At 38.8% G+C, this 22,688-nt stretch overlaps 1 protein-coding gene across 2 annotated transcripts in view; it reads left to right on the forward strand.

Moving 5' to 3' along the window:
• Positions 1-1,575: 1,575 nt before the first annotated feature.
• BARD1 (BRCA1 associated RING domain 1) overlaps positions 1,576-22,688 on the forward strand; it is a 61,801-nt gene continuing 40,688 nt past the window's right edge. The window contains exons 1-3 of one of the 2 annotated variants that reach the window (XM_054586174.1): positions 1,576-1,809; positions 12,914-12,970; positions 17,823-17,971. In XM_054586174.1, the coding sequence (XP_054442149.1) occupies positions 1,667-1,809; positions 12,914-12,970; positions 17,823-17,971 (349 nt within the window). In that variant the 5' untranslated portion in view covers positions 1,576-1,666. The remainder of the gene's footprint in view (positions 1,810-12,913; positions 12,971-17,822; positions 17,972-22,688) is intronic. The other variant, XM_054586176.1, reaches the window with a different exon arrangement.

A 22,688-nucleotide genomic window follows, 5' to 3' on the forward strand; every position in this document is an offset into this window, starting at 1 on the left:
ATTTTCCTGGGGAAGTTTTTCTCAGACCAGAGTTCCAGGATTTTATACATTGTTGCTGTGCTTCATTCTGTATAGGTTGCCCATCTTTCACCTGCACTGTACATATGGACATGGAAAAAAGGAATGGCTTTACGAGTTCAGGATCTGGGCTGAGAGGACCAGTTGGTTCAAAAACACATATACATCTCTACTAAAGCCAAACATCAACTAGGAAATCACATTTAGTAGAGGAAATGGGATTAGAAGTGGGACTGTCTGGCTCTTGAAATCTCCAATTTACACCATTATACGTCATGGCATTTCTCCAAGCTTATTTAACAGGCTATATATATATATATATATATATATATATATATATATATATATATATATATATATATATATAATTTATTTATTTATTTTTAGAGAGGAGAAGGGAAAGAGATAGACAGGGAGAGAAACATCAATGTGCAGTTGCCTCTCATGCTCCCCTTACTAGGGGGCCTGGCCCACAACCTAGGCATGTGCCCTGGCTGGGAACTGAATCTGTGACCCTTTGGTTCGCAGGCCAGCGCTCAATCCACTGAGCCACACCAGCCAAGGCAACATTTTATATTTTCTAGAGTTTGATAGTTGTCATTGAGGCTCTGAAAGACAATGGCTTAACAGGGTTCATAATGAAGGATTAACTTCTTGGCTACATCTGAGGGTTTTTTTTCGTTTTTGTTTTTGTTTTTTTTGGTTAATTTAAGGTGTTATCATAGGTCAGTCAAAATACCCTGTAAGATTTTATTTAGTTTGACTCATTCTGGTTCTATGAACTGAGTTTATTTGCAAATGTTTTAGATGGTTGCTGTGTAGCCTGAAGCTTGGAGGGGACTTAGGTGGACACAGGTAAGCTATGGGAACAATCTAGCTGAGGATGATACTGTTGGGCCTGTTGTAGAGTGAAGATTGAAAGAAGTGGTAGGTTTAAGAGTAAGTTAAGGGGGGAAATTGCAAGGATCTTGGCAATGAATTGGATGCGAAGGGTGAAGGGGAACTCATAAGATGTTATCTGTAAATTATGGCGATCAGTGAAAGAGCCTTAAGAGGGTAGACAAATTCTTTAACAGACAAGAAGCTGGGGGAGAAGAGAAAAAAAAGTTACTTTCTTAGGAGTAAAGAGAGTGGCACTTTCAGTGTCATGAGCAAAGCTTTTCCAAGCTCAACAGTACTTGAACCAGCATTCCGTACAGTTAATGCTCAGCTAAACGTTTGTTTGTAATTTTTCATCGGTGAAGTTCAGCTGAGGGTGCCAACACTGTTTCAGGAATGCAGGAAAGCAAGTGCTTTTTTCATTTTCTCAATTTTATTTCCTTATTTTTGCCTTGATCCCTCCCGGAGAGAGAGGGCATCCCCTGGGCCCGCCCCCTCCCTCGTCCCCGAGGCCCCGCCCACCGAGCCTGGGGAGTGCAGCCGCGGCCCCGCCCCTCCCGTCTCGCGCGCCGCGATTTTGGCGGGTTTCCTTGCCCCTGCCGCACCCGCCCGGCCCACCCCGCGCACTCCGGCCCCGCGCGTCCTCCCGGCTCAGACGCGGGAATCGCTGGTGTCAGGGGTCGGGTCACAGGCCTGCGGCGTCTCGGTCGTTGTCCGGGTCCACCCAGATTCCCGCTCTCCGGGGAGACTTTCCTTCGAAGGCGGGGCGATGCCGGAGAACCGGCAACTGAGGGTCCACTCCGGGAACACGCCTCGTCCCGCGCCCACCATGGAGCCGGCGGCTGGCGGGGACTGGGCCCACAGCCGCCCCGCGCTCGACCGGCTGGAGAAGCTGCTGCGCTGCTCGCGTTGGTAAAGACGGACCCTCGAGGGGGGTTGCCGCGAGGGCAACGGCACGGCAGGGGTCGCCCCGGTCCTGGGGGGTGGGAGATCTTTCCAAACCTCCGGTTTTCTACTTCCGTTCCCGTCCCGCAGTCGGGCCGACGAGCGGAGTTACTGCCTGCCGAGGGATCTGGTGTGAGTTTCACGCCCGGGCTCCCATTCACCTTTCTGGGTGGCTTTCTAGCCTTTTTATTTTATTTGTTATTTTTTAATTTGTGTTTTTGGCAGCAAACCTAACTAAGATGGTAATTGTCGAACCTGAGCGGGCAAAAGAATTGGCTGAAGCTGTAGTTAGAACTGCGGCTCCCTGGCCCCGCCTCCAGAGTTTGAATCTCTGGGGTTGGGGTGGGGCTAAGGCATCTGCACTTTTTACGGGATCTTCCTGACAAGCCAATTCCGGAATCTTGCACTAAGTTTGAAGCTGCTCTCACTGCGGTGCCGGCCTCTTTGACCTTTTCTCCGTAGCAGCTTTTTTTCTTTTTTTGGGGGGGGGCGGGCGGGTTGGGGGGTGTGGAGGGAGAGAGTTTTGCTCAAAGTAGGTTGAAGATGGCAGTGTGATGAACACTGACATTCCGTTTCTCATTCACTTTCTCATTTCCTTGGTTTAGTCAAAGGACTGGTTTGGGGTTCCAGCTCTTAGAGATGCTACTTACTATCTTTTTTTTTGCTTTTTATTTTCCTTCCTGCTGTTACACCATGTGAGTCCTCTTAGTCCAAGGTTTTCATTCCAGTTGAAGACATCATTTTCATGACTGGCACTCCTTGCTTCTGCTTCTCCAGTAGGTCTTCCTGGTATAGAAACCAAGAAGGCTTATAAAACCCCAGAAGGACTTGCCTCACTTTCCATTTCTTCCAAAATGCTGTGTGTGCACAGCCCAGGATTTCTGCATCAGCGTCTCTCTGGCGGGTTTTCTCTCTGTAACTGTCCGGACCGTATTTCCTTTTTGAACTGTTTTGATTTTTTTCCGCCCGTGATTCCCAACTTGCAGAACTTAATTCTACATAAATAACGTAGCAGCTTTTTCTTTAAACATGAAAAGCACTTAATTGTCACAGAGTTTTGCACTTATATTTTATTTTGTTTTACAAAAACTTTAAGACCTATGACAGGCATGACATTGTTCCACTCCTTGGAAAAGTGGCACTTTTGCTAGAGTGAGAATATGAAGACCTCATGAGTTGTGTGTGTTTTCCCCTCCCACAGGGGTTACCTCTCTGAGAAGAAGAGGCTTAGAACTGACCTCTGCTTGTTGCTATACAAGGAGCAATTTTAGTCACACCCAAATTGTCAGTTGAAGAGAAGTTAGACATTCAGGTGGGACATTTCTGTATGGAAGACACTAGGGCAGCAGACTAGCGCTTCACCAGGACTGTACAGTCAGGCAGCCTGATTTCAGGTTCCAGCTTTGACACTATTGAATGGCCCAAGTCATTCAACCTCTCTGTGCTGCAGTTTCCCCATGTGATAATAGTGCTCATTAATAAGAGGTTTTTAAAAAGTTACTGAGCGCCTACGAAGGGCCAGCATTTGGGATTTCGTAGAGAACAAAGTGGGAAAAAAACCGCCAACCTTTATTAAGGTAAAATTCTATGAGAGAGAAGCACCTAAATGAAATTGCGCATGTAGTCTTAAGTGTGGTAGTTGTCAGAGAGTGAGTGATAAGTAGCAGGTGTCTTAAAAATATAAAAAAGCATAGTCTGCTTGCTGCATGGTTTGGGGGAAACAAGATAGGTGATTTATAAGAATAATCTATGGATAGGTTGTCCTGAAATCTAATAAAGCCAGTTTCAGCTTTTATCCCCTAGCAAATGTTTTTGCAGTTTCTAGCTGAAGTGAGCAGACAGTAAGAGCCGCAGGACTGAAAGTTGACATCAGTAGCTGGACTTTTAATACAACTCATCCTTTGACTGAAGAATGATGTTGAACTAGAGTGATTAAAAAAAAGTTAATATGTGAACCACTGATGGATTAATTAAATCTCAACTATTTCTTTGAATGCATATTTTGTCATAGGGCTCTGCAAACTTTTGGTAAAGGGTCATACAATAAATATTTTAGGCTTTGCTGGCAACAAACAGTCACTCTTCTTTTTCTTTTTTCTTTTTTCTTTTTTACAACACAAAAACATTTTTAGCTCAAGGGCTGAACAAAAACAGCCTAGTGGCTTGATTAGGCACTTTGGCAATAGTTTGCCAAACTCTGTTTTAATAGGTAAAGTGTGTTCAGTTTAAAAATACTTTTTGGTGTAAAATTTTGTTATCACCTGGGTTTGATGTTGAGAAATGATTTTGTGTTCCTCCCTTGGTACCTCTACATGCTCTGCACTGCCTGTGGTGAATAAAGCAAGTCAGGTTGCTCCTTACCCATAGGGAAAAAAGTCTTTTTACTATGCCTTTGCCTGATAGCTGCGTGACATCATTACTCAAAAGGAGCAACTCCAGATGGTCTGCCTTTTGCTTTTGCTACCCACCACTCAAAGCGATGTCATATTATTAGATATTATGTCAGTGTGTCCTTTTAGAGAGTTTCAAAGCTCTACCCTGTGGGCTAGTGATTACCCCATTACCCTCACATTCAGCTTGCAGCAAGCGTGATTTGCCGGCAAGGGATTGGCTACATTACAGGGCATTCATTCTTGACCTTTAGCATAAGTATGGCTCCAAGGTGAAGCTGATTAAATTGTTCAGATGTGACATTTGTGTTAGGCCCAAGCCTCACAACCAGATAGAAGATTTGGAAAAACGAGACAGGAAGTCTGTATCATTTGAGAGGCTGACAGAAAGCTTAGTAATGTGTTCCTAAAGGAAGCAGGAAATGAAAATAGGAGCTGCAGTGTAAAAGCTCATGTGTCATGCGATACGATTTTATGAATTAAAATAGGTACCTTGACATTTATTTGGGGGGGGGGTTGGCATTTATGACAATTATAACTTGGAGTTCTAGCGCCTTTTAAATCAACTTTTAGTAAAAAGTCAAAAAGTAATCTTGCATTTTCAGGATACATGATTTTATTGTCATGAATTGTCTCCTGTCATTTAAAAGGTGCTCAGGTTTTGAGGCAGCATAGCTTAGTTGTTAAGAGCATGGATTTTGGACCCTGGCTTCAAATCCTTACTCAGCGACGTTTACATAAATTAGTTCTTCTTTGTATGCTGCTTTTTCATCATCTGCGAAGTGAATTGGTAGTTTGTACGATATAAGGTGGTTGTGGGAATTAAATGAGTTAATATTTATGAGGTACTTAGAACAATGCCTGTTCGGTTCTAAGTGCTGTATGAATGGTTGTAAAATAAAGGATAGATTTCCTGACTCCAGCAGTCACGTTTGGCTTTTCAGGAGTTCCCAACGTTCAGAGGCAGTAGGCTAGGGATCCTTAAATGAGATGATTACTCCTTTTGGTTTGCTCTGGCGCTGGTATTTATTAGCGCAAGAAGCAATCCCTGAAGCACTGTATTAGTGGAGATATGGTGAGACATTTTCTACTCTCAAGGATCACATGCTTAATAGCACTAAGGGACAGAATGTGTACACAGTTCAGGGTAAATGATGATGCAGGCCAAGGGGATGCCTAGAAGGGTACGTGGACAGAGCCAGCGGAGGAAAACTTCATTGGCTTTGAAACCGGGCCTTGGGTAGCTTTTTATAAATGGAGCCAGGTGGGGGATTATTAGCAAATATTATGCTGAAAAGTATTGTAGAATAAAAGCAGGGTGAGTCAGGTGGGCAGAGAATTCAGGCAGGGTCAAATCAGAGTGATTAATATAGCCTAATGGACTATTCAGTTGGTTCAGATACAGGCATATCTCGCTTTATTGCGCTTCACAAATACTGTGTTTTTTACAAATCGAAGGCAAGACACTCCCCGCCCCCTCCTTGCCCCAAACACCAGTGAAAAGATTTTGACTTGCTTTATTGTGACACTCAGTTTATTGCAGTAGTCTGGAACCAAACTTGCCGTGTCTCCGAGGTATGCCTGTAGTTACTTCCTAGGAGTGCATTTCATGTACGCTTCCTAAGACTAGTGTTCTCATCTATAAAATGAGGAAACTGGACTGACTGATTTTTAAGGCTCTCTGCAGTTCACAGATTTCCACAGTTATTGGGTCCACTGAATGCTGTTTCACACTTTTTATTGAAGCATAACATACATACAGAAAAGGGCACACGTCATTGGTGTTCAGTATGTATCATATAGCCCTTCAAATTGTAGGATTGATTTACTTATGTGGTTTTTTGATTCTTTGATTGATTCCTGTCTTCAGTTATACTACACATTTCATAAGGATAGGTTCACATTTGTAGCCACAGTGCTGGACACATAGTTTCTAGTTGTTAAACTAAGGCATGAAAGAATTAAGTTAGGACACCATGTAAAGGGTCTTTGAAAGTGGAAATACTAAAAGAACCTGGTTAATTCACTTGAATCACCAAGAAGTCCCCCCTAAGTTCCTGGGGTTAATTGCCCTTAGTAAACATGACTACAGTCTAGGCAGATAAAGAAGGTACAGGTCTTTCCCCCTGGGATTTAGAGCTGGAACCACAACGTGAAGAGTTCCATTATGGTCCTACACATACCAGGTGTTATGTAGGGCTAATGAATGCCAGAGAAACTTACCAGCCACATTGAGCACCCTCTAATATTGTCTCCCATGGCATAGGCGATGGCCTTACAAATGGTTATTGGTCTGCAGGTCTGGGGCTCAGAGGGGAACTTTTAGGCTGGAAGTGGAAATTTGAGTCATCTGCATGTAGATGGTAATTGAAGGCATCTTTTGGAAGTGAGCAGGGAAGAGAGTATACAGACAAATACCTAAGTCTGAGCCTTGAAACTCAACATTTGAATATCAGGTGGTAGGACTGAAGTCCAGTAGTTACTTATATACTGTTTTGCTTTGATGAAAAGGGAATAGAAGAGAGAATAACCAAAACTATTAGAGCTTGGGTATATATCATATTCTCTGTGGCTTATCTATCTGTCTTATGTGGTAGATTCTATTATAATTAGTCATTAAAAGAGATAATTCTGTTGTCTATTTGACTTTCAGGATGTTCAACTCATTGATTTATTTAGTAGTTATTGACCCTAAACAATTAGGCATGTTTTCTTATTTTCTCAATGTGACTTGCTTGAATGTGGCATGTGATAACTGCATGAAATAAGATGCTTCCATGCCATTATCCATACACCTTTCTTTTTAACAATTTTGTTTATTCTCATAAAGATAAACACAGATAATTGTTTAACTGGCTTGGAGAACCTGTTCATTTTGGTGTTGAATATGTTGTTCCACATTTAAAAATACCTTGGAGATTTTCTAAAATATAGGAGCACTGTGGAAGCAATGTTGCCCAGTGTTAAATAGCAGCTGATATTTTATGGAAGCTTAGGGAGCCATTCAGCTAAGACTTGAGTCTGCCTTGTAATTGCAACTGAATTTACTTTACTTTTTTCTTTGCAAAGAAAATTTTGTATCTAATAGAATCTTTTTCAAAAAAAAAAATTTGTTCTTACTATTAGTTCATCCCTAAGTTATAATTCTCTCACTGCACTGCCCTTTCCAAACCAACTGCATGTAAAGTAACAGAAGTATGACTATAGATGGGAATTTTCAAGGTACAGAAATCCTGTTACCATGCAAATGCCTTTTCTTATTCTTCTGGATTTATACCTTTCTCATATATATGTATATCAAGCAAAAAATAGAGGAAGGATCAAATAGAATTGTTAATATACAGGGGTGGGCAAAAGTAGGATTACAGTTGTGAGTGACATTCTTTTGAGTTAATAAAGCTGTTGTAATGATAACCTGCATGTCTTTCCGTATGAACAACTGTCAACCTACTTTTGCCCGGCGCTATATATGCATTTTTGTGTATAGTCTTCTATTTGGTTCTTTCACTTTATTGAAATCCTGATGTTTATATAGCACCATGCTAGTTATGTAACAGTGTGTTGGGGAAGCTCAGAAAAAAATGAAAGTCAAGATCTCTTGTATGGAGGGCTACAGTCTGTTTTGAGACTAAAAAAAAGAAGAGGAATCAGGCAGATAAAATACAAAATAGTCTGGGACTTCCAAGGGGAAGTAGGCAATTCACAGGTAGATGAGAAGGAGCAAACATGTAAACAAATTCTTGCTGGACCACCCAGAAAAAATGGGAAACAGAAGGGAAACAAAGAGGCTCTCTGCCAGATCTCTCTCTCTCTCTCTCTCTCTCTCTCTGCCACACTTAATTTATATTATTATGGTAAGGTGATGCTTCCTTTCTTTAAGGAGGTTTTTCTATCTGAATTCCTTTAGGCAGGTAATGAGGAGGGTCAAAGGTTCTGAGTTTTTTGTTTCTTAATAACCGGCTTAAAATCAATATCCCAAGAGGCATATTTTGGGGTGGTAAAACTTTGGTTCCCCTTGAACATGTTTGGTTCCCCATTAACGTTCCTTTGAAGATGGCTCTATTCTGTCCAGCTTTGGCTATATTTCTCCCTGCTCCTTCCCCCAGTACACATGCAAGTACTTTTCAGTCATTCTCCCAGTGTCTTTTCACATCTATTAACAGCAACAAAAACATATTCTAGTTCACTGTACTCTAGAATAGAATAATTAGTGCAACTGATCAATTTTTCATAGACATTAGATTTATTGCTAATTACACTATAACATCTTATTGTTAGGGTGGAGGGTACAAAGTATGTATATAGATAAGGGATTCACAGTCCTTTTAGGAAGAAAATTTAAGTTTAGAAACAGAAGAATTTATGCATTGAATCAAATATTGTCATAGAAAGCCAGGATGCCGTGGACTGCATCCTGGGGGTAGGCCGACATTGATAGACAGGAAAAGAAGTAGCTTAAGAAGTGTGGAAATAGGTAGATAAATAAGAAAATTAAAACTCAGTGGAAGGAAAGGTTTCAGGAAAGAAGGTGATGTAAATGTTATTTTGCAGAGATGATGGAGAATGAGGATCAAAAATGCATTGGAGAGCAATTACAGCAATGGGAAGACAGAGCGAGCAAGGAAAGGAGAGCGATTTAGCTCGTATAGAGCCCTGTTTAAAGTACTTAATACCTTCATGCCCTGGCTGGTGTGGCTCAGTGGATTGAGTGCCAGCCTGCAAACCGAAGGGTCTCTGGTTCGATTCCCAGTCAGGACACTTGCCTGGGTTGCAGGCCAGGACCCCAGTATGGGGTGTGTGAGAGACAACCGCACATTGGTATTTCTCTCCCTCTCTTTCTCACTCTCTTCCCCTCTCTCTAAAAATAAATAAAATGTTTAAAAAAAAAATGTTAGGTTATTACATTTAAAAAGAAAAGAACTTATACCTTCAAGGAAGGGGAGAGCTGGGGCAGTTAGTAGAGTGGGAGGCATGATCTAAAAAAACATGTTTTTAGGTTGAAGGGGAGATCATCTGTGCGTGTTCAGATGCAGATGGGAGAATAATGATGAGAATAGTATACTTTAGGAGCCAAAGAAGATACGGGCTCTAGAGCGGGACAAATAGAACAGCTCATTTTAAGAAGGAAAATGACCAAAGATCTTTTCATCTGTGCCTGGAAGGAGAGGTAAGGTTATGGGCAAAGAGGTAGAAATTAGTCTAGACTGTGAAAAGTTCATACCGTGTGGCTCCAGTAAGGTTAATGGGATTTGCATGGAGATTATTTTGAATAGCTAGCTATTCATTTGTTTACTCTTCAGAAGATGTAATATATGTCACTTTAATAGAGGTACAAAGGTAAAAAAGCTACCACATAAATTAAGAGATATATTTGTATATTGTTCTTTTTATGATCGTTATTCATAGGCTGAGAGCTGGCAAGGAAGGAGTGGACTATGGGGTCTATGTACCATTATAGATTTGCATACCTGAGTGTCTAAGAGGCCGTGGAAGTAGGGTGGTGGTAAAGTTCCTTTGGGTTGGCCAAAAAGTTTGTTTAGTTTTTTCCATGTGAAGGCTGTGGTAGAGCTTAGTTGTCTTTAACTTCATTTGAAACGATTTTGTTAGATTGTATTGTGACAGCTGTCATATCAGCGTGCGTTAAAAAAAAAAGGTCACAATTGGTGAATTTTTTGTGTAGCCATTTTAACATTGGAGATGGAGGAAAACAAGCATTTTTGGCATATTCTTTATTATTTTAAGAAAGGTCAAAAACAACTGAAATGCAAAAAAAAAAAGAGATTTGTGCAGTGTATGGAGAAGGTGCTGTGCATGATTGAAACAGTCAAAAGTGGTTTCGTGCTGGAGATTTTTTGCTGGACAACATTCCACGGTCAGGTAGACCAGTTGAAGTTGATAGTGATCAGGTTGATAACGTTAATTGAGAACAGTCAATGTTACACCACATGGGAGATGGCCAACATACTCAAAATATCTAAATCAATAGTTATTGGTGAAAATGAAAAATGTGTCTTTTATTTTACAGAAAAAAAATCATACGGACTTTTTGGCCAACCCAATAGTTTACTCTGTGGCCTAGGCAGGACGTTGAGTTCGAGGAGCTAATGAACTGAATGACGTTCTTTCATGGTGGAGAGCAACGTGGAGGTGGAAATTTGTGGTGGCGGAATAAAAGAGCTAGAGGAAACTGTGATAGGAGGATGTGGTATCTCAGAGGCAAAGCTTGTAACGATGTAGAATTCAACACACTTGATTGGGAGATAGATCAAGTTCGTTAGGTCAAAATGAACAAAAATTATAGAAGCAGCATAAACATTGTGTTACCCCTGAAAATGAGTTCTTTCGTGGTGCCAAGAAAAAGGAATTTCAAGTGACACATGTGTGGAAAAGTTTAAAGGTGGTGGCAAGATTTCATTGGGTTTAAGGGAAATAACGCGCTCTTGGGGACCTAGAGGTCAGGCAGGCTCTAGCAGCAACTGCCCCGAAGCTTCTCTTAATCCTCCATCTATTTTCTTGGTTCTTGGTAATGAATATGTTGCCATTCAGACCGTCCAACCCAACTTTCTGATTCTTCCTGGGCTTGAAACATGTTCCTATCCTCCCTCTCTCCACCCCTTCCCGCCAATCATCCCTTTCTGTGACCTACTGGGGTTCCCTGAACTCTTCCCAATCTGATTACTTTTGTAGTTTTTCCCAGGCTAGGCTCTGCCCCCTTTATGTTGCCATTTTGATTTTTACTGCCATGTCCAAAAGTAGAAACACCATCTTGGCTTCTATTACACATGTCAGAAATTTGTTACGTTATCCGCTTTCCATTGCGCCTGTGCCAGGAGAGGAATTCCCCCTCCTCCTTGCTCTGATATCCAGTACCATGCCAGACCAGCGGCACCCTTGGGGAGATTCCCCGTCTGCTCTGACAGTTAAATCCCCTCAATGATTAAACCCCCTTGTCCGCAGCAGTCCCCTGGAGTGTGTGAATCAGTCTCTAAATGCAATTGCATCCAAGTAAGCTTAATGCAGTGCTGTCTTAATATCTGATTCGGCTTCCCAGTTTATTAAGTTTAATATCTGATACCCTTTGCTCGCTCCCTTATTAATAATTAGCTAATTACCTAAGCTAACAATCATACCAGAAATCATCTTAATTGCCAGAATCACAAAATTGGCTGGCACGTCACAAGTCATTATCACTATATTCTATGTAGCATGATAGGAAAATCAGCTATTGTGACTTTTTAAAAAGTAATGGATTTTATAATGTCAGTAAGCACCATTTTTGGTTAACTTGAGAATAACATTGTGGGTGCAAATTCTATTTTGTTTAAAATTTTTTTTTATTTTTACCGAATAACATTTTTTCATTGCTTTTTTTTTGTTTTTTTTTTTTTTGTTTTTTGAGAGAGAGAGACATAGAAAGAAACATGGATGTGAGAGAGAAACATGTATTGGTTGCTTTTTTGTTTGTGCCCTGACCGGGGATCAAACCCACAACCGGTGTATGTGCCCTGACTGGGAATCGAACCTACAACCTTTTCGTTTGTGGGACAAAACTCCAACCAACTGAGCCACACAGTCCAGGGCTGCATACTCTGTTTTTAACACTCTTTCTGAAAGCTGAATTTCACTTTAACTTACTATCTATTAAAATATTCATTGTGATACTTTTGGTCTTACAAGAAATGTATTAAAATTGTTTTTATTGATATATGATATGCCTAAAGAAATAATTGGATAATAATGGTGTAAATAGCTAAAGATCCTAGGATTAGTGTAATAAACCAAGTACAAAAAAACTCTTCATCCTTTAAAATCTGTTTGCTCTTGCTACGTTATACCCTCTGACTGTAATGACTTGGCGTGTGTTTTATAGTAAGTACCATTACTTTCTTAGGATTATCAGCTATACCAGGTCTTTCAATGGACAGTGTTGGGAATAATTATGTTTCTGTCTCCCTTCCCACAATGTGATGAATCTCATTCAGTCTGCAGATTGATTGCCAGCCTGATGATTCCTATTTGCTCTTGCTTAGGAACAAAACAGTTGACTTCCTGTGAACTGAAAGAATGACTGTATTTTTGACAAGGCCCCTATGAAAATAGATGGCTACTTAACAATAGCCAGAACCAATGTTTTGTTATGGGAACATTGAATTCTTACAGACAAGGTGATCAGATGTCCTGATTTTCCGGGGACAGTTCTGATTAGACCTACTGTTCCAGCTTCCTATCCAGTTATCACTCCTCTTCACTCTCAGAAATGCTATCATTTGGATGATACGTTATATGGTCATGCAGCTGTGGGTCTCATTTTGAGATTTAGTATTTACACCTTGAATCATTAGGTGGAGATGTATCTTAATAATTGTAAGAAGCAGCTTGTGGTTAGTTTTGCCTATTGTAAGAAGTTTAGAGATGGTTGAATAAAGCCACTGGTTTCTATGACTTCACTGTCTGTATAATGTTATAAAAAGTGTTATAATTTGTACAGGATTTGGTACTTGGTATTTGAATTCCGCAGGTATGTTGTGATACATTATTTAACCCGGATGAATACATCCTTAATATCGTCTGCTTTGAGAAAGGAAAGAAATACTGTAATGTTGGGCCTTGGATTTATGAAATGTTGGGTATAAAACATTCATCTCTCAGTGGCTAAGTCTTGATTTCCTTTCTTCAAACAGCACTAACATTCTGAGGGAGCCTGTATGTTTAGGAGGATGTGAGCACATCTTCTGTAGGTAAGTAGTTATGGCTTGGTATATATTATATATATGTAGCAACAGTAGTTTTTTTACTAGTAACAGTCATATAATCATATTGATGACAATATTTCTTATGTTCGTGTGACTGTCTTAGACTGCAAAGAAACTTACTATACATTACCTCATTTTGACCCTTATAACTATCTTAAATTACAAATAAGAAAATCAAAGCTTAAAGAAGATGACTTGATCAAAGTTTTAAAGTTTAATAAGCAGCTTTGCTGAACTTGGGGGAAAAATTCGTATCAGATAATTCAAATATGTGTCTTTTTTTGCCTTCTAGTTAGTTTTGAATCTACTTTCCAAGTTATGAAAGTCTAGTTCTTACAGTTATTGTATTAGGTTCCTAGGGCTGCCATACAAAGCACCAAGAACTGGGTGGTGTAGAACAACAGAAATGTATTGTCTCTCCCTCGGGAGGCCAGAAGTCTGAGGTGTCATCAGGGTCGATCCCTCTGAGGGCCGGGAGGGAGACTGTGTTCCATGCTTCTTCCCTGCATTCTGGTGGAGGAGCTGGCTTCTGGAAGTCTTTGGCATTCCTTGGCCTGTAGATGCATCACTCTGGCCTTAGCCTTCATGTTTACATGGTATTCTCCCTTGTGTGCATGTTTGTCTTTGTCTCTATATTTCCCCTTTTTATGAGTACCAGTTATATTGGATTAGGCCTCACCCAGATGATCTCATCCTAACATGATGATCTGCAAAGGCCCTATTTTCAGATTAGAACTCATTCCCAGGTGCTGGAGGTAAAATGTTGTGGGGGACACCGTTCCAGCCACAACAGTTATTGTGAAATTATATCCATGTTATAACATGAAAGCTCTGGTTTATAGATTAGAATATTAGATTTTCATTTCATCCTGTTTCTTATTCAGGAGAAATCAATTTAAGGACTGAACATCTTAGCTTAATTGTCTTTGAGCAGGGTTAATATAGCCTTCTTTCAATCAATCTGTTAATTAGTTCAGGTTATGACTGTGAAACTATCTGGCATGAGCAAACTGCAATGTGGGCTTTAAGCACGCGTGAAAACAACATACTGGGCAACTTCAGTGGGCTGGGGATGTGTGGGAGGCAGCTATGCTTGGGGTCCCAACTTTGTTTCTAGAAACATAGTTCTGTTATGTGGGGAATATCCAGCAGGAAGTAGGAAACAATACCTGTTGCCTACCTGATACCTCCATTTGGATGATGAAAGCGTTTTGGGGTTTGATACATTCAGAGTAGATCTGTCCATCGTCATCCTCTTTAACCTGTTCCTGCCTCACTGATCTTCATTGTAATGAGTGGTACTACGGATGGCAAAGTTGTTCAAGGCAGAAACCATCTGATTGCTCATTTTTACCTTATCCCACATCATTATGTTCTGTCAGTTTCACCTGAAAATGTGCCCTAAATCTTGAATTTCTCACTTTTCTCTCTATTTACTACTGTTTATACTTTGGTCCAAGCTATCATCATCTTACCTCTCTACAGACAATTGTTACAAGTTCATAACTGGTTCCGTTCCCCACTTCCCTCATTCTTGTCAGTGATCTATTAAAAAGGTAAATCACATCCATACCATTAGCCTCCTTAAGATCTTTCTGCGGCTTCCTATTGTGATTAGAATAAAATCCAAACTGCACTAAGGTCTGCCAAACCCCGGACAGGACCTAGTCTGTGCCTGCCTCTCAAACCCCACTTCCCTCTGGCTCACCTGTTCCAGCTGTGCCCTTTAAGTTTATGCCGCCGCAAACTCACTCCTGCCTCAGGACTTTTGCATGTGCTATTTCTTTCATCTGAAATGTATTTCTGTCAAATTTGTGTGAGGCTAACTTCATCAGTTACAATGTCCAACTCTTCCAAAAGGCCTCCCATGATCTGCTTATGAAACCATACCTGCTTCCTGTTTCCACATGTAGCAAGCAGATTTCATTGTTTCAGCTGATGCTCTCTCACTGTGCCTAATATTAGATCACTGACAAAACTGCTGGAACATAACAAACTCTATGAAATTGTATGTAAATGTGTGCATGTGAGGAGGGAGGGGAGAGATCCATACCTGTTTGTTTGGATTCTAAAGGGGTCTGAGACTTAAAACGGCCAGTGAAAGATTAAGAGAGACTTGAGAAACCTTAAAAGAGACAATGGTCATCTTTAGATGGCATAAACATAGGAAGGAAACAGTACTTCAGTACAGTTTTGGTTCATTTTGATTCTTTGAGGTCAAGAATTAGGTAGCCGTTTGTGTTCTTTGCAGATTTGGAGTTGTATAAAACTGCTGAGCAATGTCATAAATACCTTGCAGTTTGAAAAGATCTTTTTGATATATTCCAGTCCAGCTGAAACATACAAGTGGGAAAGGTTGGAGAGGCAAATTTTTATATCATTGATAGTGTTGTGTAGTTTCAAGGTGCTTTGTGCCAACTCCTTATAGAAGTAATCCACATACTTACTCACTTTAAGAAATAAGTCACTTGAGGCATAGCGAGGGGATTCAAATATTTTGGTATCAGACCACTTTATGCTCTTAAAAACTGAGGACCCAACAAGCTTTTGTGCATGTGTGTTTGTATGTGTGTGTATTTATCATATAAAAAAGAATTTTAAAAAATACTGGTTCATTTAAAAACAATAAACCCATTGCACGCTAACACAAATAACACTTTTAAGGAAAAAAAATAGTTTTTACAAAACAAACGAAAGGAAAAAATACTTAGAATGGCAGTGTTTTGCATTTTTGCAGATTCCCATATCTGCTTATATATTCGGTCTGTTGTGATATTTAGTTTTAATTGAAATATATGAAGAAAATCTGATCTTACATGTATCTGTTGTCGGGAAAAGGAGGATAATTTGATAATTATGGATATTCTCCTTTGATATCACTTCTTGGCAAGTGAGAGTCTCTTAAAATTCTAACAGTGTTGAATCTAAAACCATGTCAATGGGCTTCTTATTCTGTTACATTAAATTCTGTTGGTTTAATGCTGTACTTTGAATGGTTCTTTTATCCAAGCATGATTTTATGACATCATATATTGGTCATTTGGGATATACTGGCTCACCCAATCATGCAGATTTACTGAGAAATTACATATTTCCCCAGAACTCTGGGTTAATGTGTGTAAAATAATTTGAGAATAGTTATAAGACAGACATTATATTATAGACTAGATAAAATAGATCCGAGTACTGGTGCAGTGCTGGATGTCTTTAACTAACTGGATCTTATTTTCTTCATCAGAAAATGAGATAACTTTTAATTTTATTTATTAATTTTTTTTTTTAGGGGGAGAGAAACATCGATTTTGTTGTTCCATTTAGATGCATTCATTGGTTCTTTTTTACTTTTTTTTTTAATTTTGGAGAGAGGGGAAGGGAGGGAGAAAGAGAGAAACATTGATGTAAGAGAGAAACATCGATTGGCTGCCTTCTGCACACAACACACCCTGATTAGGGACTGAACTCACTACCCAGGCATGTGACCTGACCGGGAATCAAACTTACAACCTTTCAGTTTGCGGGATGATGCCCAACCAACTGAGCTACCCTGGCTGGTGCCATGGGTCAGTTCTTTCATGTGCCCTGACCAGGGATTGAACCTGCATAGTTGGTTTATCAGGGTGACACTCAAGCAACTGAGCTACATGGTCCAGCGTTGTAATGGTTTTTGATGAGTGAATTTGACTGTTTTTCACTAGTGTTCCTCAAATGATTAAATACTGCACAACAGTTGACTTAAATCTTCTGAGGAATCACTTTACATACTTTATATGTTCAGGTTCCAAGTGAAGAGTTCTTAATTATGAGCAAACAAACTCAAAGAACTTCCTTTAAAGAAAGGAATTTTACGTTTATTGAATTCAGTGATCTCAGCTGTCTCATCCAGCCCCAGTATAGTTTATAGATACACTTTACAACATCTGTTGTGTTACTTTGATTCAGAAACAAAGATTGGAAATGCCTCAGGCTATTTCTGAAGGGAGGTCATATTGTAAGAATCCTCTGTGCTATACATGAGTGGACACAGGAAGAGGAATAGAGTGTTTGGGGGAGATGAGGCTCTAATGACCATCACAATACACAGTCCTGCTAGAGCCTGTCTGGAGGCTAAGGAAGAAGTGGATCTATAGGTTCCTGATTTTGAAATTCACAGATAGACCTCAGAGGAGATTTGTGATCCACTCCCCCCTCCACGCCCACTTTTTTTTTTTTTAAACAAGAGCTTGTATATGTCCTCATTAGATTTGCAAAGGGTTTTAATCCCTATAGTTAGGAAAACCCTTCTAATTATGAGACTGTAACTCCTGGATAGATAATCCAAGGGAATTTAATTGAATCTACAGTTATACTTGTACCTGTAGGAACCAAAGATCTTTTCTCAAAAATGACTAAGCCTTTAGACACTTGTCCAAAAACAAAACAAAGAATACCTTTCCCGGTCTCTTCATGGTAATTGTAGGTATTTTCATAAAGCTCAGTGGTCAGGTTTAGGATAGAGAGGTTGAAAGGCATGGTTGTTATGTTTTAAGTTCTAAATATGTTTTTTATGTCTTCCTCTAGGCTCTTGGCCTTTAGAACCTATAGATTTATTGGCAGGGAAAAATTATACAGACTGTATAATGTCTGGCTCTGTAGTCTCTTCATTGCAAATAACCCGAGCAACTTTAGATTTTGTGTATCACACTCTAAAAAAAAAACCTTTTAAAAAAATATTTATAATTGCCCATTGTTAGAACAACCTTTTCTTCATTTACTTCTCTTCAAACACTTTATTTTTTAGAATTCATATTCTGCTGAATGCGTTGATAGTTATACATATGTATTTTTAATCCTTTTAAAGTAACTGTGTAAGTGACTGCATCGGAACCACATGTCCAGTGTGTAACACGCCAGCCTGGATACAAGATGTGAAGATAAACAGACAGTTGGACAACATGATCCAGCTTTGCAGTAAGCTTCGAAGTTTGCTGCATGAGAATGAGCTTTCAGGTGAGAAATACCGCTGTCTCTCTTAGTTAAATAGCTGATGAATTCATATTGATCACATGAAGTGTATAAACATCTGTCTGGACTTCTGAATGTCATATTTCAGATTTTCAGATTATAGTGTTTGGAATCATTTTGAATGACACATACCTTAGATATAATTAAGTCTGATTACCATGTTCATAGGTGAGAAACCAAGGTCCAGAAAGGTTAAATGACCTTGCCTAAAGTCACACGTAGTAAGTACAAGAAGTAGGAGAAACAGAGCCCATTTCTTCTGATTGTCAGTTCAGAGACTTTTTTACCACCTTCACTGCCTGCTTTTTTCAGTTATAACAGTTTCTGTATATTATATGTAGAGTAACGATTTTGTCCTTAATATTAGTGTTTTTGTCCTTAAACTCACTTAAATGCACTTTTAAAAGAGAATATAACCTTCTTCCATAGAGCACTTTTCTAAACTGAATTAATTAGATGAGCACATTTTGAAAGAGCAAAACTCTAATATTCATCTTTTTTCTGTTCAAATGGGGGTTAGTGTTTCCCAAATTGTTCTTAGACTCTGTGTATTACTGTGTATCTTCCCATTGTGCTTTCTGCTGAGAACTAATTAGCTGTGGAACTTAAAGTGTTTTGAAGCTTCATAATTAGATTTTCGAATTGTCCTTTTATTGACCAGATCAGGTCATTTTAGCTTGTGTTTCTATATAGGAGAACCTCTTCTTGACTGGCAGGATGCCACTAATGATTGATAATGCTCATATAAAAAGGCTGGGTTTCTGTTTTAAAATCTTTTGATCTTAGTTTTCTCACATGCTGTCAACTATTAAAGGTGAAGTGATTGGACAAAATGAAGAAATAAGGCAAACACTTTGAGTCTTATTAACCAAGTCTGTATTTTTAAGAAAAATTAAAATCATAGGTACCTACAAAAAGCCGTCTTTATCTAGTTATCTGGTTATTATATTAGACTCCATTCTGTTATGATAAGATTGCTATAGGGATAAAGTTTTACTGATTGTCAATTGTAAATATACACATACACATTTTTAAGAGTACTTACCTTTTTGAAAAAAAAATATTGTGTTGTAAGTCTCTTCAGAGCACAATGAGGAAGAGTTTTATTATTAAGTTCATCTGTATTCTTCTTACTGGGGACAGTGCTAATAGTGTTTATTTCCTAATGAAAGAGATTAGTGTATGACCAGTCACCTCCCCACCCCCAGTCACATTGTTTAAGGCAGCAGTTCTTAATCAGGAGCTCCTGCGGCTTTGGCTTTGGCAGTGATGGGGGTGGAGGGAGTTAAGTGTACAATATGAAAAATGTTCATGTCTCTGTGAAAGTGGTTTTCATGAGATCCTTACAGATGTGTGGCCTGTTAGGAATGTTGACCAAGCGCTGGAATTTGGGGTGCTGTTTCAAGATTTGTGCCCTGTCAGGATGTTCTGATTCAATTCTTCTCCCGTGGCTGCGTAGTGATTATTAGTGCTGATACAGTGCTATCAGCTTGCTCGGGCTGCCCTGACAAAGGAGCCCACCACACACTGGGTGGCTGAAACAGCAGATGGAAGTCTGAAATTGAGGTCTGGGGAAGGTTGGTTCCTGCAGGATCCCGAGGGTAGGGTGTGTTCCAGGCCTCACTCCCTGCCTGTAGGTGGTGGCATTCCTGTTCTCAGGCGTTCTCCCTGTGGGCGTGTTTGGGTCAGATTTCTTTCCCCTTTTAAAAGGAATACAAGGATACCATTCATACTGCAATGGAATCCCACCCTGCTCTTTTTCATGAATTCCATCTGTAATGACTCTGTTGCCAAATAAGGTCACATGCTGAGGTGTTGTGGGTGGGACTCCTGTATATGAATTTTAGGAGGGACACAGTTTAACCCATAACAAGTAATGTGACATTTTTGATGGTGAAAGAAGGGAGGCAGAGTAGTCCTTGATGAACAGTAAATTATGGCAGACAGGGGTACCTGGTAGGCGTCATGGGCTGCAAAGAATAAGATAGACGACTTCTCCAGAAATCTTACCATGTAGTGATGTTTGAATCATCATTATGGTAATGAAATGGCTTAATATTTCATCATTAAAAAAGATACTTAGGAAAATTATTGAGTTTATAACAAGTTTTTGTGTGGGATCTGAGGTCTTTTTGAATGCCATCTTTCTCATCAAAGAGTAGGGGAGAGTTTGGTGAGAGAGTTACGGCGATTTGTTTTCTGAGGGCTGTTTTTGTATTTGTTTTCCTTGTTATATAATGAGTAATTACTTCAGCCCTTACCAGGCTTCAGTAGTACTGGCTTTAACATTACTTATTTTAAGATGAATTGAAATGTCACAGTTTGGATAATACATCAGAATTTCAGGAGCTGGGAAGTTGTTACCTTTAATCCTTTGCTCTGTAGATGAGGAAATTGAGGACCTAGATTAAGCAAGGCAGTCATATTGGATGAGTAACTGTCTTGCTTTTTGTTTTATCTTTTAGCCCATTGCTTTTGTGCAAAGTATAGGTGTTCATTATGTTTGTTGAATTAAGTTGGAGAAAAATCGGTAGTGCTAGGATTTCATCACATCCCTAAACTTAATTAAAACAAAACAATTTTAAAAGATTCTTAGGTTTTGGTTTTGACAGTTCATTTTATAATGGCAAGACACTCCTTCTACTTTTATAGAAGTTGATAAATGTAAGTTCTATCTAAAATACAAATTTTTTACTCAGATCTAATTTCCATGGTGCAAAGCTCTTTCCACTGTCATCAGTAAATTCCACTGTCATCAACTTTCTCTCCCAATGTCCCTTAAAGCAAACTTGCCTTGAAGGGCATTTGAGTTTTTTTTAATAGTTTATCTATTCAATATATTTTATGTGGTAACTTTATGTTAGTTTATCTAGCCAGTACTTCTAAAACTAAAGTGATCTAAAGTGAATGAGGTGAGTAGAGAGAAATAATAGTTGGATCAAGTAATGGTTCATCTTCTTTATAATGAGGAAATTGGAAATGATCTCACAGAATAAAGGTATTAGATTAAGTGATTCCTAAGGTCTAGCTCCAGAATCACATGGTTAAATGGTCAGGTGTTGAAGATAAATTAAGAGGAATGGTTGGACATCTCCCATATTTTCTCTATTTTTTTTAAATGCGTAGTTCACAATTTATCTTCAAAATGAACCTTATTTGCATTTACTATAAAATATATAATTACTGTAATTAAGCTGGATAACTAGGAAGAACTTGTCAAGTCATGGACATAGTATGTGGTATATACTGGAGATAAAGAAGCCTGATTTACAGTAATACTTTCTAAAATGAGCTTCTAAATACTTGAACAGATTTTTCTCAGTTCAATGTATTTTAAAGCAAAGGGACTGTCATAAATTTTCTGACAACCATTTATGGATAATTTTGCCGTATTCTTTATAACATAATCTGCTTTCTACTAATGGAGTTAAATTTAAATGTTTTTATTTTCTCTTGGCTCCATGATAGTAAATCAGACCTTGCAGGTGCTGGTCAGGTTCTGTGAAATACATGTTGATATTGGTGACATTAAAAATAAAAAATGTGATTATGCTTTCATAGGACCACAGTTTTATTTTCTGGTTTCAGGAGAGATGCTGGTCTTTCTGTGGCGAATTGTATAGTGTTTCATATATGCTATGACTTTTTTACAATAGGTGAAGATGAGCATTTGAATATCTGTGTTGCTTTTATTATTATTATTCTTTTTAGATAGAACTGAATCCTTCCTAACTTACAAAATAATCATTCTTCAGTGAAGGCGTTAATGTTGCACAGATGGTAGCCAAGTACTTTCCTTTGATTTTTTTAATAAGGGGCTAGTTTGTCAAAGAGATTTCTCAACTTCTGTTGTGAAACCTATAATAGAGGATAATTTGAAAGGCACACAATGTACATCATTATAATCCTTTGATGTAGATTAATGATCGTGAAATCACATTTTCTAATTGCCTCCCTTTTCTATAGTTTATTATTCAATTTTAAGAATAAACTTGGCTTAGCAGCTCCTTGGCAACATGTGCACCTCTGTTCCTGGATAGTTTGTGGAGTACTCAGAAATGTTTAAATTCAGAGAACAGAATCCTTTTAAATGTCATCATTGTGAAATTTACTATGTAGAGGAAGGACCAGTATTTTTCTTCATGAAATGAATATGGTAATTTATAATGCTTAGAAGCATTCACCCATAAAAGCTGTTGTAGCTGTTAATAGTGTACTTTATGTTCCAACAGTGGTGGTGGTGGTTTTGCTTTTTATAGTCTCAACGTAGAAATGCTGTGTAAAGTCCAGAATTTACAGCACATTTGTTGTTGTGGCCCTTCTTTAGTTAGGACAGTATGCACAATTAAAATATTCTTGACTAAATTTAGTATTACTGGATGACTAGTGAAATTGTTGTGTACCTATAAATTACATGAATATATGCCGTCTTCATTTACTGCTTTGTTAGTTAAGAAAGATGAACACCTGGGTGAAATTTGTTATCTTTATAGATTTAGATTTTTTAGTCAATCGAATGTGTTGCTGCTACTTCACAAGCCTTAATTTTTTGTTAAATGCCTAATTCTACATTTTGTAAGTATTGTAAGCATCAAGGACTTCAGGATTTGACTTTTTAGTTGAAAATGTCATTATTTATATTTAAAATAAATCAAAATAAAGACAAGTTTTTACAGACTACCAGAGGATTAACCTTTACTCT

This window comes from Pteronotus mesoamericanus, unplaced genomic scaffold, assembly GCF_021234165.1.
Source record: "Pteronotus mesoamericanus isolate MK-2021 breed Mesoamerican mustached bat unplaced genomic scaffold, CSHL_Meso_final contig_90, whole genome shotgun sequence".
Lineage (NCBI taxonomy): Eukaryota > Metazoa > Chordata > Mammalia > Chiroptera > Mormoopidae > Pteronotus > Pteronotus mesoamericanus.